Source organism: Salvelinus namaycush, chromosome 11 (assembly GCF_016432855.1).
Source record: "Salvelinus namaycush isolate Seneca chromosome 11, SaNama_1.0, whole genome shotgun sequence".
In the NCBI taxonomy this organism is placed as follows: domain Eukaryota; kingdom Metazoa; phylum Chordata; class Actinopteri; order Salmoniformes; family Salmonidae; genus Salvelinus; species Salvelinus namaycush.
The window spans coordinates 44898336-44919546 of NC_052317.1; the positions used below are offsets into that span (position 1 = coordinate 44898336).

At 49.1% G+C, this 21211-nt stretch overlaps 1 protein-coding gene across 1 annotated transcript in view; it reads right to left on the minus strand.

Annotated features, from left to right (window-relative positions):
• Positions 1-582: 582 nt before the first annotated feature.
• vav3b (vav 3 guanine nucleotide exchange factor b) overlaps positions 583-21211 on the minus strand; it is a 140628-nt gene continuing 119999 nt past the window's right edge. The window contains exons 26-27 of the mRNA XM_039003302.1: positions 7517-7665; positions 583-624 (exon numbers count right to left, since the gene is read on the minus strand). Of these exons, the coding sequence (XP_038859230.1) occupies positions 583-624; positions 7517-7665 (191 nt within the window). The remainder of the gene's footprint in view (positions 625-7516; positions 7666-21211) is intronic.

Genomic DNA, 21211 nt, shown 5'->3' on the forward strand with positions numbered 1-21211 from the left:
GGTGAGGACGGTTGAGGATGGGAGGGGTGAGGGGTGAGGATGGGATGGGTGAGGTGGGGATGAGGTAGGGAGGGGTGAGGAGGGTTGAGGATGGGAGGGGTGAGGTGGGGAGGGGTGAGGATGGGATGGGTGAGGAGGGGATGAGGTAGGGAGGGATGAGGAGGAGATGAGGTGGGGAGGGGTGAGGATGGGTGAGGATGGGTGGGGAGGGGTTAAGGTTGGGAGGCGTGAGGATGGGTGGGGTTAGGAGGGGATGAGGTGGAGAGGGGTTAGGAAGGGTGAGGAGGGGTGAGGATGGGAGGGGTGAGTAGGGGTGAGGTGGGGCGGGGTGAGGATGGGAGAGGTGAGGAGGGGTGTGTTGAGGATGGGTGAGGTAGGGTGAGGATGGGTGAGGTAGGGTAAGGATGGGTGAGGATAGAGGGCCTTTTCTACTTCCATCTGTCTGGCTTGGGGCTTTTGTCTTGTCTGAGTTCGATCAGAGTGCCAGGATGCTGGAGCCCCACAGCCTGGAGGATGTCTGGAGCAGTAGTGCAGTGTGGACTGTAGCCGTGTCACCTGAGAACGGAGGTTTAACCAACCAGCTCAGTCTTCCTCTTCTACATATGTAGAGGGAAACCAGCCCACCTGCCAACAATGGAAACAAAAAAACTGGAAATCATATGGGAAAGATCACTGAAACAACATCCATTATCGTCTAGATAAAGATCAGGAACGTTGGATTCACCGGCAGGGAGAACATGACCTTTCACAGACGGACGGAAGTCATGTTTCAATTAAAGTGGGATGAAAGACTCCCCCTGCTGTTGATCTCTCCCTTCCACCAGATATATAAACTCACCCTGCTGTTGACCTCTCCCTTCCACCAGAGATATAAACTCCCCCTGCTGTTGATCTCTCCCTTCCACCAGATATAACCTCACCCTGCTGTTGACCTCTCCCTTCCACCAGATATAAACTCCCCCTGCTGTTGACCTCTCCCTTCCACCAGATATAACCTCACCCTGCTGTTGACCTCTCCCTTCCACCAGAGATATAAACTCCCCCTGCTGTTGACCTCTCCCTTCCACCAGATATAACCTCCCCCTGCTGTTGACCTCTCCCTTCCACCAGATATAACCTCCCCCTGCTGTTGATCTCTCCCTTCCACCAGAGATATAAACTCCCCCTGCTGTTGACCTCTCCCTTCCACCAGATATAACCTCCCCCTGCTGTTGACCTCTCCCTTCCACCAGATATAACCTCACCCTGCTGTTGACCTCTCCCTTCCACCAGATATAACCTCCCCCTGCTGTTGATCTCTCCTTCCACCAGAGACATAAACTCACCCTGCTGTTGACCTGTCCCTTCCACCAGAGATATAAACTCACCCTGATGTTGATCTCTCCCTTCCACCAGAGATATAAACTCCCCCTGCCGTTGACCTCTCCCTTCCACCAGAGATATAAACTCACCCTGCCGTTGACCTCTCCCTTCCACCAGAGATATAAACTCACCCTGCCGTTGACCTCTCCCTTCCACCAGAGATATTAACTCACCCTGGCGTTGACCTCTCCCTTCCACCAGATATTAACTCACCCTGCCATTGACCTCTCCCTTCCACCAGAGATATAAACTCACCCTGCCGTTGACCTCTCCCTTCCACCAGAGATATTAACACACCCTGCCGTTGACCTCTCCCTTCCACCAGAGATATAAACTCACCCTGCCGTTGACCTCTCCTTCCACCAGATATAAACACACCCTGCCGTTGACCTCTCCCTTCCACCAGAGATATAAACTCACCCTGCCGTTGACCTCCCCCTTCAACCAGAGATATAAACTCACCCTGCTGTTGACCTCCCCCTTCAACCAGAGATATAAACTCACGCTGCCGTTGACCTCTCCCTTCCATCAGAGAAATTAACTCACCCTGCCGTTGACCTCTCCCTTCCACCAGAGATATAAACACACCCTGCCGTTGACCTCTCCCTTAAACCAGAGATATAAACACACCCTGCCATTGACCTCCCCCTTCAACCAGAGATATAAACTCACCCTGCCGTTGACCTCTCCCTTTCATCAGAGAAATTAACTCACCCTGCCGTTGACCTCTCCCTTCCACCAGAGATATAAACTCACCCTGCTGTTGACCTCTCCCTTCCACCAGAGATATAAACTCACCCTGCCGTTCACCTCTCCCTTCCACCAGATATATAAACACACCCTACCGTTGACCTCTCCCTTCCACCAGAGATATAAACTCAACCTGCTGTTGACGTCTCCCTTCCACCAGAGATATAAACTCACCCTGCTGTTGACCTCTCCCTTCCACCAGAGATATAAACTCACCCTGCCGTTGACCTCTCCCTTCCACCAGATATAACCTCACCCTGCTGTTGACCTCTCCCTTCCACCAGATATAACCTCCCCCTGCTGTTGATCTCTCCTTCCACCAGAGACATAAACTCACCCTGCTGTTGACCTGTCCCTTCCACCAGAGATATAAACTCACCCTGATGTTGATCTCTCCCTTCCACCAGAGATATAAACTCCCCCTGCCGTTGACCTCTCCCTTCCACCAGAGATATAAACTCACCCTGCCGTTGACCTCTCCCTTCCACCAGAGATATAAACTCACCCTGCCGTTGACCTCTCCCTTCCACCAGAGATATTAACTCACCCTGGCGTTGACCTCTCCCTTCCACCAGATATTAACTCACCCTGCCATTGACCTCTCCCTTCCACCAGAGATATAAACTCACCCTGCCGTTGACCTCTCCCTTCCACCAGAGATATTAACACACCCTGCCGTTGACCTCTCCCTTCCACCAGAGATATAAACTCACCCTGCCGTTGACCTCTCCTTCCACCAGATATAAACACACCCTGCCGTTGACCTCTCCCTTCCACCAGAGATATAAACTCACCCTGCCGTTGACCTCCCCCTTCAACCAGAGATATAAACTCACCCTGCTGTTGACCTCCCCCTTCAACCAGAGATATAAACTCACGCTGCCGTTGACCTCTCCCTTCCATCAGAGAAATTAACTCACCCTGCCGTTGACCTCTCCCTTTCACCAGAGATATAAACACACCCTGCCGTTGACCTCTCCCTTAAACCAGAGATATAAACACACCCTGCCATTGACCTCCCCCTTCAACCAGAGATATAAACTCACCCTGCCGTTGACCTCTCCCTTTCATCAGAGAAATTAACTCACCCTGCCGTTGACCTCTCCCTTCCACCAGAGATATAAACTCACCCTGCTGTTGACCTCTCCCTTCCACCAGAGATATAAACTCACCCTGCCGTTCACCTCTCCCTTCCACCAGATATATAAACACACCCTACCGTTGACCTCTCCCTTCCACCAGAGATATAAACTCAACCTGCTGTTGACGTCTCCCTTCCACCAGAGATATAAACTCACCCTGCCGTTGACCTCTCCCTTCCACCAGAGATATAAACTCACCCTGCCGTTGACCTCTCCCTTCCACCAGATATAAACACACCCTGCCGTTGACCTCTCCCTTCCACCAGATATATAAACACACCCTGTCGTTGATCTCTCCCTTCCGCCAGAGATATAAACACACCCTGCCGTTGACCTCTCCCTTCCGCCAGAGATATAAACTCACCCTGCCGTTGACCTCTCCCTTAAACCAGAGATATAAACACACCCTGCCGTTGACCTCCCCCTTCAACCAGAGATATAAACTCACCCTGTCGTTGACCTCTCCCTTTCATCAGAGAAATTAACTCACCCTCCCGTTGACCTCTCCCTTCCACCAGAGATATAAACTCACCCTGCCGTTGACCTCTCCCTTCCACCAGAAATATAAACTCACCCTGCCGTTGACCTCTCCCTTCCACCAGAGATATAAACTCACCCTGCCGTTGACCTCTCCCTTCCACCAGAGATATAAACTCACCCTGCCGTTGACCTCTCCCTTCCACCAGAGATATAAACTCACCCTGCCGTTGACCTCTCCCTTCCACCAGAGATATTAACATACCCTGGCGTTAACCTCTCCTTTCCACCAGAGATATAAACTCACCCTGTCGTTGACCTCTCCCTTCCACCAGAGATATAAACACACCCTGCCGTTGACCTCTCCCTTCCACCAGATATATAAACACACCCTGCCGTTGACCTCTCCCTTCCACCAGAGATATAAACTCACCCTGCCATTGACCTCTCCCTTCCACCAGAGATATAAACTCACCCTGCCGTTGATCTCTCCCTTCCACCAGAGATATAAACTCACCCTGCCGTTGACCTCTCCCTTCCACCAGAGATATTAACACACCCTGACGTTGACCTCTCCCTTCCACCAGAGATATAAACACACCCTGCCGTTGACCTCTTCCTTCCACCAGAGATATAAACTCACCCTGTCGTTGACCTCTCCTTCCACCAGATATATAACCTCACCCTGCCGTTGACCTCTCCCTTCCACCAGAGATATAAACTCACCCTGCCGTTGACCTCTCCCTTCCACCAGAGATATAAACTCACCCTGCCGTTGACCTCTCCCTTCCACCAGAGATATAAACTCACCCTGCCGTTGACCTCTCCCTTAAACCAGAGATATAAACACACCCTGCCGTTGACCTCCCCCTTCAACCAGAGATATAAACTCACCCTGCCGTTGACCTCTCCCTTTCATCAGAGAAATTAACTCACCCTCCCGTTGACCTCTCCCTTCCACCAGAGATATAAACTCACCCTGCCGTTGACCTCTCCCTTCCACCAGAGATATAAACTCACCCTGCCATTGACCTCTCCCTTCCACCAGAGATATAAACTCACCCTGCCGTTGACCTCTCCCTTCCACCAGAGATATAAACTCACCCTGCCGTTGACCTCTCCCTTCCACCAGATATATAAACACACCCTGCCGTTGACCTCTCCCTTCCACCAGATATATAAACACACCCTGCCGTTGACCTCTCCCTTCCACCAGATATATAAACACACCCTGCCGTTGACCTCTCCCTTCCACCAGATATATAAACACACCCTGTCGTTGACCTCTCCCTTCAACCAGAGATATTAACTCACCCTGCCGTTGACCTCTCCCTTCCACCAGAGATATAAACACACCCTGCCGTTGACCTCTCCTGCCACCAGATATAAACACACCCTGCCGTTGACCTCTCCCTTCCACCAGAGATGTAAACTCACCCTGCCGTTGACCTCTCTCCTTCCACCAGAGATATAAACTCACCCTGCCGTTGACCTCCCCCTTCAACCAGAGATATAAACTCACCCTGCTGTTGACCTCCCCCTTCAACCAGAGATATAAACTCACGCTGCCGTTGACCTCTCCCTTCCATCAGAGAAATTAACTCACCCTGCCGTTGACCTCTCCCTTCCACCAGAGATATAAACACACCCTGCCGTTGACCTCTCCCTTAAACCAGAGATATAAACACACCCTGCCATTGACCTCCCCCTTCAACCAGAGATATAAACTCACCCTGCCGTTGACCTCTCCCTTTCATCAGAGAAATTAACTCACCCTGCCGTTGACCTCTCCCTTCCACCAGAGATATAAACTCACCCTGCTGTTGACCTCTCCCTTCCACCAGAGATATAAACTCACCCTGCCGTTCACCTCTCCCTTCCACCAGATATATAAACACACCCTACCGTTGACCTCTCCCTTCCACCAGAGATATAAACTCAACCTGCTGTTGACGTCTCCCTTCCACCAGAGATATAAACTCACCCTGCCGTTGACCTCTCCCTTCCACCAGAGATATAAACTCACCCTGCCGTTGACCTCTCCCTTCCACCAGATATAAACACACCCTGCCGTTGACCTCTCCCTTCCACCAGATATATAAACACACCCTGTTGTTGATCTCTCCCTTCCACCAGAGATATAAACACACCCTGCCGTTGACCTCTCCCTTCCGCCAGAGATATAAACTCACCCTGCCGTTGACCTCTCCCTTAAACCAGAGATATAAACACACCCTGCCGTTGACCTCCCCCTTCAACCAGAGATATAAACTCACCCTGTCGTTGACCTCTCCCTTTCATCAGAGAAATTAACTCACCCTCCCGTTGACCTCTCCCTTCCACCAGAGATATAAACTCACCCTGCCGTTGACCTCTCCCTTCCACCAGAAATATAAACTCACCCTGCCGTTGACCTCTCCCTTCCACCAGAGATATAAACTCACCCTGCCGTTGACCTCTCCCTTCCACCAGAGATATAAACTCACCCTGCCGTTGACCTCTCCCTTCCACCAGAGATATAAACTCACCCTGCCGTTGACCTCTCCCTTCCACCAGAGATATTAACATACCCTGGCGTTAACCTCTCCTTTCCACCAGAGATATAAACTCACCCTGTCGTTGACCTCTCCCTTCCACCAGAGATATAAACACACCCTGCCGTTGACCTCTCCCTTCCACCAGATATATAAACACACCCTGCCGTTGACCTCTCCCTTCCACCAGAGATATAAACTCACCCTGCCATTGACCTCTTCCTTCCACCAGAGATATAAACTCACCCTGCCGTTGATCTCTCCCTTCCACCAGAGATATAAACTCACCCTGCCGTTGACCTCTCCCTTCCACCAGAGATATTAACACACCCTGACGTTGACCTCTCCCTTCCACCAGAGATATAAACACACCCTGCCGTTGACCTCTTCCTTCCACCAGAGATATAAACTCACCCTGTCGTTGACCTCTCCTTCCACCAGATATATAACCTCACCCTGCCGTTGACCTCTCCCTTCCACCAGAGATATAAACTCACCCTGCCGTTGACCTCTCCCTTCCACCAGAGATATAAACTCACCCTGCCGTTGACCTCTCCCTTCCACCAGAGATATAAACTCACCCTGCCGTTGACCTCTCCCTTAAACCAGAGATATAAACACACCCTGCCGTTGACCTCCCCCTTCAACCAGAGATATAAACTCACCCTGCCGTTGACCTCTCCCTTTCATCAGAGAAATTAACTCACCCTCCCGTTGACCTCTCCCTTCCACCAGAGATATAAACTCACCCTGCCGTTGACCTCTCCCTTCCACCAGAGATATAAACTCACCCTGCCATTGACCTCTCCCTTCCACCAGAGATATAAACTCACCCTGCCGTTGACCTCTCCCTTCCACCAGAGATATAAACTCACCCTGCCGTTGACCTCTCCCTTCCACCAGATATATAAACACACCCTGCCGTTGACCTCTCCCTTCCACCAGATATATAAACACACCCTGCCGTTGACCTCTCCCTTCCACCAGATATATAAACACACCCTGCCGTTGACCTCTCCCTTCCACCAGATATATAAACACACCCTGTCGTTGACCTCTCCCTTCAACCAGAGATATTAACTCACCCTGCCGTTGACCTCTCCCTTCCACCAGAGATATAAACACACCCTGCCGTTGACCTCTCCTGCCACCAGATATAAACACACCCTGCCGTTGACCTCTCCCTTCCACCAGAGATGTAAACTCACCCTGCCGTTGACCTCTCTCCTTCCACCAGAGATATTAACTCACCCTGTCGTTGACCTCCCCCTTCCACCAGCCGTTAGCCATCTTGGTGTAGATCTTGACTATGTCGCCCTCTTGTAGAGACAGCTCTCTGGTGTCTCTGGAGCTGAAGTCGTAGCGTGCCAACGCGATGCCCACCACCCTGGGAGAGAACACTGGCACAAACAACAACAGGCTCGTTAGTACACACCAGAGGAGGCTGGTGATGAGGTGCTTATAGGAGGACGGGCTCATTCTAATGGCTGGAATGGAATAATGAAATGATATCAAACACATCAAACGCATGGAAACCCCGTTCATTCCATTCCAGACATTACAATGTCCTCCTATTGGTCCTCCCACCAACCTCCTTTGGCACACACACACACACACACACACACACACACACACACACACACACACACACACACACACACACACACACACACACACACACACACACACACACACACACACACACACACACACACACACACACACACACACTTGAAATGCATGAGGTAAGCTACAGTGACTAGAGAAGCTGTAGAAAGAAAAGTAGAACACAGAAAGAGTAGAAAGAGTGCACCTGTACCTGACCAGAAAGGAGAGGAGGAGGGAGGAACAAAGCCCCAGCTGCCAGGAGGACAGACTACAGAGACGTTCAGAATGTTCAGAGAGAAAGAGGTGGTGAGGGAGAAAAAGTATGGATGAGAGAGAGAGAGAGAGTTTTTACACTCACAAAAGTTTCAAAAGGAATAGAGACATTTCAAATGTCGTATTATCGCTATATACAGTGTTATGACAATGTGCAAATGTTGATTGTACATTTTTTGCTGGGTTTATTTCACTTTTGTTTATTATCTATTTCACTTGCTTTGGCAATGTAAACAATAAGAGAGAGATCTATGACTGGGCAGGGGCACAGCCATGGGTGGGCCAGGAAGGGTATAGGCCCACCCACTTGAGAGTCAGGCCTAGCCAATCACAACATTGTTTTATTACAGGTAGAAATACTCCTCAATTTCATAAGATGTCCGTGTGGCTGGTCCCAGACGATCACGCAGGTGAATAAGCCCGGATGTGGAGGTCCTGGGCTAGCGTACTGTTGGACCTACTGCCAAATTTTCTAAAACAATGTTGGAGGCGGCTTATGGTAGAGAAATGAACATTCCATTCTCTGGCAACAGCTCTGGTAGTCATTCCTGCAGTCAGCATAACAATTTTACGCTCCCTCAAAACTCGCCTTTTATTGTCCCCAGCACAAGGTGCATGTGTGTTACGATCATGCCGTTTAATCAGCTTCTTGATATGCCACACCTGTCAGGTGGATGGATTATCTGGGCAAAAGGAGAAATGCTCACTAACAGAGATGTAAACAAAGGTGTGCAAAATATTTTAGAGAAATAAGCTTTTTTGTGCGTATGGAAAATGTCTGGGATCTTTATTTCAGCTCATAAAACATGGGACCAACAGAGAGAGAGCGAGAGAGAGAGAGAGAGAGAGAGAGAGAGAGATGGGGAGAGAGAACACAAGCAATGTAAACAAGTTTCAGAGAGAGCAGAGGGAGAGAGAGTTGGGAAAAGTTAGCAACATCATAAAAGACTAGCAAAAGCTGATGGGAGAAGAGTTAGTGAGCAAAACATTGAAAGTGCCAAACAATTCAGCAACCATTTTTGTGTTGTTAGTCATTGTACTTGTACTGTATACAGATGTAGAATCTTAATTTGACCACACGGTTGCAGGAGAATTTTACTGCAATACATAAATGCAAAGCTTATTGTGTATTTGACGTTTAAAATGGTCTCCTGTGGCTCAGCCAGGGTGGTTAGATTCCCACGGGAATGAAATGCATGCACTCACTACTTACTGTAAGTGGATCTGGATAAGAGAGTCTGCTAAATGACTCACTACTGTAAGCGGTTCTGGATAAGAGAGTCTGCTAAATGACTCACTACTGTAAGTGGATCTGGATAAGAGAGTCTGCTAAATGACTCACTACTGTAGTGGATCTGGATAAGAGAGTCTGCTAAATGACTCACTACTGTAAGTGGATCTGGATAAGAGAGTCTGCTAAATGACTCACTACTGTAGTGGATCTGGATAAGAGAGTCTGCTAAATGACTCACTACTGTAAGTGGATCTGGATAAGAGCACCAGCTAAATGACTCACTACTGTAGTGGATCAAGATAAGAGAGTCTGCTAAATGCAAATCCATTTGTAATGGATCTGGATAAGAGAGTCTGCTAAATGACTCACTACTGTAAGTGGATCTGGATAAGAGAGTCTGCTAAATGACTCACTACTGTAGTGGCTCTGGATAAGAGAGTCTGCTAAATGACTCATTACTGTAGTGGATCTGGATAAGAGAGTCTGCTAAATGACTCCCTACTGTAGTGGATCTGGATAAGAGAGTCTGCTAAATGACTCCCTACTGTAGTGGATCTGGATAAGAGAGTCTGCTAAATGACTCACTACTGTAGTGGATCTGGATAAGAGAGTCTGCTAAATGACTCACTACTGTAGTGGATCTGGATAAGAGAGTCTGCTAAATGACTCACTACTGTAGTGGATCTGGATAAGAGCACCAGCTAAATGACTCCCTACTGTAGTGGATCTGGATAAGAGCGTCTGCTAAATGACTCACTACTGTAGTGGATCTGGATCAGAGAGTCTGCTAAATGACTCACTACTGTAAGTGGATCTGGATAAGAGAGTCTGCTAAATGACTCACTACTGTAGTGGATCTGGATAAGAGTATCTGCTAAATGACACATGTAAAAAGGCTTCCAAAGTTTTTAATTTCCAGTTTGACATTTCTGAGTTTATTTTCCTTTATGAAAAATGTATCAACCCCTAGAAAAATGTCCATTCATTAAAATAATAATTAATTCAAATGTCCTGTTGCTGCAGGATTATTTTCCTGCTTTTAGCAGACTGTCTCAAATGAAGATTCTACACGTGTAGAACCATCTCCATTGTTCTAAGCCTTGACATCCTATACTGTCCAAGAATAAAAGGGGGTTTGGTTCCTCTTTTATTTTGTGTGTGTGTATGTGTGTGTGTGTGTGTGTGTGTGTGTGTGTGTGTGTGTGTGTGTGTGTGTGTGTGTGTGTGTGTGTGTGTGTGTGTGTGTGTGACTTTTATGCAAGTCAAATCTTTCTCAATGCCAACCCACCAGTCATACACACGCACACTCCAGCGTGCCAGCATGAGGTAACAACCTTAGTCCAGCATCGGGTCTGTCAAATACAGATGGCTGCAATTCCCACCACACAAACAGTGACTTCTGTTCTCTCTCACACACACACACACACACACACACACACACACACACACACACACACACACACACACACACACACACACACACACACACACACACACACACACACACACGTCTGTTCCCATCAGAGAGGCTGAATAGCCAGACTGGTCGTATTGTGCACCCTAGCCCAAGTCAACTCCGCAATATGGTTCCCTGGCTTACACCCACTCCCTCAGTGATAAACAAACAGGTCAATATGGTCCCCTGGCTTACACCCACTCCCTCAGGGATAAACAAACACAGGTCAATATGGTTCCCTGGCTTACACCCACTCCCTCAGGGATAAACAAACAGGTCAACATGGTTCCCTGGCTTACACCCACTCCCTCAGAGATAAACAAACAGGTCAATATGGTTCCCTGGCTTACACCCACTCCCTCAGGGATAAACAAACAGGTCAATATGGTTCCCTGGCTTACACCCACTCCCTCAGAGATAAACAAACAGGTCAATATGGTTCCCTGGCTTACACCCACTCCCTCAGTGATAAACAAACACAGGTCAATATGGTTCCCTGGCTTACACCCACTCCCTCAGTGATAAACAAACAGGTCAATATGGTTCCCTGGCTTACACCCACTCCCTCAGAGATAAACAAACAGGTCAATATGGTTCCCTGGCTTACACCCACTCCCTCAGGGATAAACAAACAGGTCAATATGGTTCCCTGGCTTACACCCACTCCCTCAGGGATAAACAAACAGGTCAATATGGTTCCCTGGCTTACACCCACTCCCTCAGGGATAAACAAACACAGGTCAATATGGTTCCCTGGGTTACACCCACTCCCTCAGTGATAAACAAACAGGTCAATATGGTTCCCTGGCTTACACCCACTCCCTCAGTGATAAACAAACAGATCAATATGGTTCCCTGGCTTACACCCACTCCCTCAGTGATAAACAAACAAGTCAATATGGTTCCCTGGCTTACACCCACTCCCTCAGTGATAAACAAACAGGTCAATATGGTTCCCTGGCTTACACCCACTCCCTCAGGGATAAACAAACAGATCAATATGGTTCCCTGGCTTACACCCACTCCCTCAGTGATAAACAAACAGGTCAATATGGTTCCCTGGCTTACACCCACTCCCTCAGAGATAAACAAACAGGTCAATATGGTTCCCTGGCTTACACCCACTCCCTCAGGGATAAACAAACAGATCAATATGGTTCCCTGGCTTACACCCACTCCCTCAGTGATAAACAAACAGGTCAATATGGTTCCCTGGCTTACACCCACTCCCTCAGGGATAAACAAACACAGGTCAATATGGTTCCCTGGCTTACACCCACTCCCTCAGGGATAAACAAACAGGTCAATATGGTTCCCTGGCTTACACCCACTCCCTCAGTGATAAACAAACAGGTCAATATGGTTCCCTGGCTTACACCCACTCCCTCAGGGATAAACAAACAGGTCAATATGGTTCCCTGGCTTACACCCACTCCCTCAGTGATAAACAAACAGGTCAATATGGTTCCCTGGCTTACACCCACTCCCTCAGGGATAAACAAACAGATCAATATGGTTCCCTGGCTTACACCCACTCCCTCAGTGATAAACAAACAAGTCAATATGGTTCCCTGGCTTACACCCACTCCCTCAGTGATAAACAAACAGGTCAATATGGTTCCCTGGCTTACACCCACTCCCTCAGGGATAAACAAACAGGTCAATATGGTTCCCTGGCTTACACCCACTCCCTCAGTGATAAACAAACACAGGTCAATATGGTTCCCTGGCTTACACCCACTCCCTCAGTGATAAACAAACAGGTCAATATGGTTCCCTGGCTTACACCCACTCCCTCAGGGATAAACAAACAGGTCAATATGGTTCCCTGGCTTACACCCACTCCCTCAGGGATAAACAAACACAGGTCAATATGGTTCCCTGGCTTACACCCACTCCCTCAGGGATAAACAAACACAGGTCAATATGGTTCCCTGGCTTACACCCACTCCCACAGAGATAAACAAACAGGTCAATATGGTTCCCTGGCTTACACCCACTCCCTCAGGGATAAACAAACAGGTCAATATGGTTCCCTGGCTTACACCCACTCCCTCAGGGATAAACAAACACAGGTCAATATGGTTCCCTGGCTTACACCCACTCCCTCAGGAATAAACAAACAGGTCAATATGGTTCCCTGGCTTACACCCACTCCCTCAGGGATAAACAAACACAGGTCAATATGGTTCCCTGGCTTACACCCACTCCCTCAGGGATAAACAAACACAGGTCAATATGGTTCCCTGGCTTACACCCACTCCCTCAGGGATAAACAAACAGGTCAATATGGTTCCCTGGCTTACACCCACTCCCTCAGGGATAAACAAACACAGGTCAATATGGTTCCCTGGCTTACACCCACTCCCTCAGAGATAAACAAACACAGGTCAATATGGTTCCCTGGCTTACACCCACTCCCTCAGGAATAAACAAACAGGTCAATATGGTTCCCTGGCTTACACCCACTCCCACAGAGATAAACAAACAGGTCAATATGGTTCCCTGGCTTACACCCACTCCCTCAGGGATAAACAAACAGGTCAATATGGTTCCCTGGCTTACACCCACTCCCTCAGTGATAAACAAACACAGGTCAATATGGTTCCCTGGCTTACACCCACTCCCTCAGGGATAAACAAACAGGTCAATATGGTTCCCTGGCTTACACCCACTCCCTCAGGGATAAACAAACAGGTCAATATGGTTCCCTGGGTTACACCCACTCCCTCAGTGATAAACAAACAGGTCAATATGGTTCCCTGGCTTACACCCACTCCCTCAGGGATAAACAAACACAGGTCAATATGGTTCCCTGGCTTACACCCACTCCCTCAGAGATAAACAAACACAGGTCAATATGGTTCCCTGGCTTACACCCACTCCCTCAGGGATAAACAAACACAGGTCAATATTGGTTCCCTGGCTTACACCCACTCCCTCAGAGATAAACAAACAGGTCAATATGGTTCCCTGGCTTACACCCACTCCCTCAGGGATAAACAAACACAGGTCAATATGGTTCCCTGGCTTACACCCACTCCCTCAGGGATAAACAAACACAGGTCAATATGGTTCCCTGGCTTACACCCACTCCCACAGGGATAAACAAACACAGGTCAATATGGTTCCCTGGCTTACACCCACTCCCTCAGAGATAAACAAACAGGTCAATATGGTTCCCTGGCTTACACCCACTCCCTCAGGGATAAACAAACACAGGTCAATATGGTTCCCTGGCTTACACCCACTCCCTCAGGGATAAACAAACACAGGTCAATATGGTTCCCTGGCTTACACCCACTCCCTCAGGGATAAACAAACACAGGTCAATATGGTTCCCTGGCTTACACCCACTCCCACAGGGATAAACAAACACAGGTCAATATGGTTCCCTGGCTTACACCCACTCCCTCAGAGATAAACAAACAGGTCAATATGGTTCCCTGGCTTACACCCACTCCCTCAGGGATAAACAAACACAGGTCAATATGGTTCCCTGGCTTACACCCACTCCCTCAGGGATAAACAAACACAGGTCAATATGGTTCCCTGGCTTACACCCACTCCCTCAGGGATAAACAAACACAGGTCAATATGGTTCCCTGGCTTACACCCACTCCCTCAGGGATAAACAAACACAGGTCAATATGGTTCCCTGGCTTACACCCACTCCCTCAGGGATAAACAAACACAGGTCAATATGGTTCCCTGGCTTACACCCACTCCCTCAGGGATAAACAAACAGGTCAATATGGTTCCCTGGCTTACACCCACTCCCTCAGGGATAAACAAACACAGGTCAATATGGTTCCCTGGCTTACACCCACTCCCACAGGGATAAACAAACACAGGTCAATATGGTTCTACCGCTGCCTAACCAACACACACACATCGATAGCCGCACACCAGTGGAGGCTGTGCTGAGGGGAATAATGGCTGGAATGGTGTCACTGGAACGGAAACCATGTGGTTGATGTTGATGATACCATTCCATTATTATGAACCGTCCTCCCATCAGCAGCCTCCACTGACACACATACTTTAATGGAAACACATGCACGCACACAGGTGCAGATGCCTGTATTGAGTATTGAGGGACCGGCGCTGTAGTGAGTGACTGGCGCTGTAGTGAGGGGCATTCGCTGTAGTGATTGGCAGTCACTGTAGTGATTGGCAGTCGCTGTAGTGAGGGACTGGCCCTGTAGTGAGGGACTGGCGCTGTAGTGAGGGACTGGCGCTGTAGTGAGGGACTGGCGCTGTAGTGAGGGACTGGCGCTGTAGTGAGGGGCTGGCGCTGTAGTGATTGGCAGTCGCTGTAGTGAGGGACTGGCGCTGTAGTGAGGGACTGGCGCTGTAGTGAGGGACTGGCGCTGTAGTGAGGGACTGGCGCTGTAGTGAGGGACTGGCGCTGTAGTGAGGGACTGGCGCTGTAGTGATTGGCAGTCGCTGTAGTGAGGGACTGGCGCTGTAGTGAGGGACTGGCGCTGTAGTGAGGGACTGGCGCTGTAGTGAGGGACTGGCGCTCTAGTGAGGGACTGGCGCTGTAGTGAGGGACTGGCGCTGTAGTGAGGGACTGGCGCTGTAGTGAGTGACTGGTGCTGTAGTGAGGGATTGGCGCTGTAGTGAGGGACTGGCGCTGTAGTGAGTGACTGGCGCTGTAGTGAGGGACCGGCGCTGGAGTGAGGGACCGGCGCTGTAGTGAGGGACCGGCGCTTTAGTGAGGGACCGGCGCTGTAGTGAGGGACCGGCGCTGTAGTGAGTGGCAGTCGTTGTAGTGAGGGACTGGCGCTGTAGTGAGGGACTGGCGCTGTAGTGAGGGACTGGCGCTGTAGTGAGGGACTGGCGCTGTAGTGAGGGACTGGCGTTGTAGTGAGGGACTGGCGCTGTAGTGAGGGACTGACGCTGTAGTGAGGGACTGGCGCTGTATTGAGTGACTGGCGCTGTAGTGAGGGACTGGCGCTGTAGTGAGGGACTGGCGCTGTAGTGAGGGACTGGCGCTGTAGTGAGGGACTGGCGCTGTAGTGAGGGACTGGCGCTGTAGTGAGGGACTGGCGCTGTAGTGAGGGACTGGCGCTGTAGTGAGGGACTGGCGCTGTAGTGAGGGACTGACGCTGTAGTGAGGGACTGGCGCTGTAGTGAGGGACTGGCGCTGTAGTGAGGGTCTGGCGCTGTAGTGAGGGACTGGCGCTGTAGTGAGTGACTGGCGCTGTAGTGAGAGACTGGCGCTGTAGTGAGGGACTGGCGCTGTAGTGAGGGACTAGCGCTGTAGTGAGTGACTGGCGCTGTAGTGAGGGACTGGCGCTGTAGTGAGTGACTGGCGCTGTAGTGAGGGACTGGCGCTGTAGTGAGTGACTGGCGCTGTAGTGAGTGACTGGCGCTGTAGTGAGGGACTGGCGCTGTAGTGAGTGACTGGCGCTGTAGTGAGTGACTGGCGCTGTAGTGAGTGACTGGCGCTGTAGTGAGGGACTGGCGCTGTAGTGAGGGACTGGCGCTGTAGTGAGGGACTGGCGCTGTAGTGAGTGACTGGTGCTGTAGTGAGTGACTGGCGCTGTAGTGAGGGACTGGTGCTGTAGGGAGGGACTGGCGCTGTAGTGAGGGACTGGTGCTGTAGTGAGTGACTGGCGCTGTAGTGAGGGACTGGCGCTGTAGTGAGGGACTGGCGCTGTAGTGAGGGATTGGCGCTGTAGTGAGGGACTGGCGCTGTAGTGATTGGCAGTCGCTGTAGTGAGGGATTGGTGCTGTAGTGAGTGGCAGGTGCTTCCCCAGTGTTTCCGGAGATCAAGTATGTCGACATTTGCGCAGTCTTACACAAACTTTCCCCCCTGGCACATTTTCTGGCTGGGGCTCGCATTGCCTTCATTGTTGTTTTCCTTACATGTGTTTGTTCCTATTGCTAATATTGTTAATTTGTTTACCCACAAAACCATTTAGGCAACAGAGATCTTGATCCAGGAGGGGACTGTCACTAGTCTGGGTTCCTGTCTGTTTAGCTGACATTATACTACGTCATTGCCAAAGGAAATGGCCTTTCGGCAATCTCAACGTTTAATATGCAGCTGGATTTACGGAGGAGTTGCTTGTTGGTTGTTGGAAATAACATTAATATTTTCCATAACAACATGTCGAGCCTCGAAAATAGAATTCGAATTATAACAAAGTCAAAAACAAAGATTTAGCTGTTAGCTAGGCAAGTTGTTGTATTTTGAGGCTTAAAATCAAAGCAAAGAGGTTTTGTGGTTGGAATTGCAGTGTGTATTTAGTTTGAGAATTTAGACGTGCGCTAGCAATCCCCAGGTGGTGAAGGTAGGCAACCACACAACCGCCAAGCTGACTCTTAACACAGGTGCACCTCCCGGGTCTGAGCTTAGTCCCCTCCCGTACTCCTAGTTCACCCACGACTGCATGGCCGTGCTCGACTCCAACTCCATCATTAAGTTTGCTGACGATGGTGGTTGGCCTGATCAACGACAACGATGAAACAGCCTACAGTGAGGAGGTCAGTGACTTGGCAGTGTGGTGCCAGGACAACAACCTCTCCCTCAACGTCAGCAAGACAAAGGAGCTGATCGTGGACTGCAGGAAACGGAGGGCCGAGCACACCCCCATCCACGTCAGCGGGGCTGTGGTGGAGCGGGTCGAGAGCTTCAAGTTCCTTTGTGTCCACATTACTAAGGAATTAACATGGTTCATACACACCAACACAGTTGTGAAGTGGGCACGACAACGCCTCTTCCCCCTCAAGAGGCTGAAAAGATTTGTCATGGGCCCTCAGATCCTCAAAAAGTTCTACAGCTGCACCATTGTGAGCATCCTAACTGTTTGCATCACCGCTTTATATGGCAACTGCTTGACATCTGACCACAAAGCGCTACAGAGGGTAGTGCGTACGGCCCATTGTATCACTGGGGCCGAACTCCCAGCCATCCAGGAACTCTATACCAGGTGGTGTCAGAGGAAGGCCCTAAAAGTGGTCAAAGTCTCCAGCCACCCTTGTCTGTTCTCTCCGAATTGCAAACGGTACCGATGCACCAAGCCTGGAACCAACAAGACCCTGAACAGCTTCTGCCCCCCAAGCTAGATAGTTACATAGCTATCTGCTATAACATTACTGTTGTCACGTTCCTGACCTGTTTTCTGTTATTTTTGTATGTGTTTAGTTGGTCAGGGCGTGAGTTGGGGTGGGCATTCTATGTTTTGTGTTTCTATGTTTAGGTCATTTGTAATTAGCCTTATATGGTTCTCAATCAGGGACAGGTGTTTGACGTTTCCTCTGATTGAGAACCATATAAAGGTAGGCTGTTCACACTGTTTGTTTGTGGGTGATTGTCTCCTGTGTCTGTGTATGTTGCACCACACGGGACTGTTTCGGTTTGTTCGTTCGTTTGTTGTAGTCTGTACCTGTTCGTGCGTTCTTCGTGTTATATGTAAGTTCTCATGGTTCAGGTCTGTCTACGTTCGTTTGTTATTTTGTAGTTGGTTGAAGTGTTTTCGGTTTTCGTCTTTACTTTAATAAACTTAATTATGTCTACATTCCACGCTGCGCTTTGGTCCAATCCCTACTCCTCCTCTTCGGACAACCGTTACAACTGTGCTATAACCATAATATTCCAAGCAGCCATATTACACAACAACAGATACATAGTTAGTTAAAAGTTAACAAATGGCTACCTGGACAATCTGCATTGACCCTCTTTTAAATAAACACAAACACTGTAGCTACTGCTTATTATTTATCCTGTTGCCTCGTCACATTAACCCTACCTATATGTACAGTGCATATCTAGCTCAATTACCTAGTACCCCTGCACATCGACTCGGTACTGGAACCCCGTGCAGTGCTTAATTTGAGATTTGACTTTGTGCATCTGTTTTCCACATTATGTTACGTCAGGTTTTTAGAAATGTAAGCAAATCTATAATAAAAAAATAAAACTGAAATACCTTATTTACATAATTATTCAGACCCTTTGAGGTGCATCCTGTTTCCATTGATCATCCTTGAGATGTTTCTACAACTTGATTGAAGTCCACCTGTGGTAAATTCAATTGATTGGACATGATTTGGAAAGGTACACACCTGTCTATATAAGGTCCCACAGTTGACTGTGCATGTCAGAGCAAAGACCAAGCCATGAGGTCGAAGGAATTGTCCGTAGAGCTTCGAGACAGGATTATGTTGAGGCACAGATCTATATAAGGGTACAAAAACATGTCTGCAGCGTTGAAGGTCCCCGAGAACACAGTGGCGTCCATCATTCTTAAATGGAAGAAGTTTGGAATCACCAAGACTCTTCCTAGAGCTGGCCGCCTGGCCAAACTGAGCAATCGGGGGTGAAGGGCCTTGGTCAGGGAGGTGACCAAGAACACGATGGTCACTCTGACAGAGCTCCAGAGTTTCTCTATGGAGATGGGAGAAACTTCCAGAAGGACAACCATCTCTGCAGCACTCCACCAATCAGGCCTTTACGGTAGAGTGGCCAGATGGAACCACTCCTCAGTAAAAGACACATGACAGCCCACTTGGAGTTTGCCAAAAGGCACCCAAAGGACTCTCAGACCATGAGAAACAAGATTCTCTGGTCTGATGAAACCAAGATTGAACTCTTTGGCCTGAATGCCAAGCGTCACGTCTGGAGGAAACCTGGTACCATCCCTACGGTGAAGCATGGTGGTGGCAGCATCATGATGTGGGGAAGTTTTTCAGTGGCAGGGACTGGGAGACTAGTCAGGATCGAGGGAAAGATTAACGGAGCAAAGTGCAGAGATCCTTGATGAAAACGTGCTCCAGAGTGCTCAGGACCTCAGACTGGGGCGAAGGTTCACCTTCCAGCCGGACAATAACCCTAAGCACACAGCCAAGACAACGCAGATGTGGCTTTGTGACAAGTCTCTGAATGTCTTTGAGTGGCCCAGCCAAAGCCCGGACTTGAACCCGATCAAACATCTCTGGAGAGACCTGAAAATAGCTGTGCAGCGTTGCTCCCCATCCAACCTGATAGAGATTGAGAGGATATGCAGAGAAGAATGGGAGAAACTCCCCAAATACACGTGTGCCAAGCTTGGTGCATCCAACCAACGAAGTACTAGAAGCAGGTGCAATTTGGATTGAGGCTCAGTTCAAGATCAAGCAAATGTACAGTGCATTTGGAAAATATTCAGACCCCTTGACCTTTTCCACATTTTTTTACATTACAGCATTATTCTTAAATTGTTTAAATTGTTATATTAACTCATCAGTCTACACACAATACCCCATAATGACGTGAGTCAGACATTTAAGCATGTTAACCCTCGCAAAACCTTGGTGCGGCAGGTAGCCTAGTGGTTAGAGCGTTGGGCCAGTAATCAAAAGGTTGCTAGATCGAATCCCTGAGCTGACAAGCTAATAATCTGTCAATCTGCCCCTGAACAAGGCAGTTAACCCACTGTTCCTAGGCTGTCATTTTATATAAGAGTTTGTTCTTAACTGACTTGCCTTGTTAAATAAAGCTAGCTTGAATTTTTGTGGACATATTCAATCTCTCCCTATCCGTCTGCTGTTCCCACTTGCTTCAAGATGTCAACCATTGTTCCTGTACCCAAGAAAGCAAAGGTAGCTGAACTAATTGACTATCGCAGTCACTTCTGTCATCATGAAGTGCTTTGAGAGGCTCGTTAAGAATCATATCACCTCCACCTTATTTGACACCCTAGACCCACTTCAATTTGCATACCACCCTGATAGATCCACAGACGATGTAATCGCCATCGCACTGCACGCTGCCCTATCCCATCTGGAAAAGAGGAATACTGTAAGAATGCTGTTCATTGACTACAGCTCAGCATTCAATACCATAGTATCCTCCAAACTCATCATTAAGCTTGAGATCCTGGGTCTCTACCCCGCCCTGTGAAACTGGGTCCTGGAAAACCTGACGGGTGGAAAAGGTAGTCAACAATACCTCCACTACGCTGATCCTCAACACAGGGGGCCTCACAAGGGTGCGTGCTCAGCCCCCTCCTCCACTCCCTGTTCACCCATGATTGCGTGGACACGCATGCAATCATGGCCAGGGAATTCTCCAATCCAGAAGTGTCAGGGGAGGTAGTGTCTGTCAACACCACTACGGTGGAAAGTCCGGACCACGCCCCTCAAGTGGAGTTACCAGAGGAATACCAGGATCTGCACCGGGTTTTCTCCAAGACCCAGCCTCCTCATCGAACCTGGGACTGTGCCATTGACCTGCTGTCTGGCGCAGCCCTCCCGAGAGGACAAGTCTATTCTCTCTCCTATCCGGAGACCTACGTACAGGAGAGCCTCCAGCAGAGTTGTATCCGCTCCTCTACGTCACCAGCCTCCTCAAGCCTATTTTCTGTTAAGAAGAAAGATGGG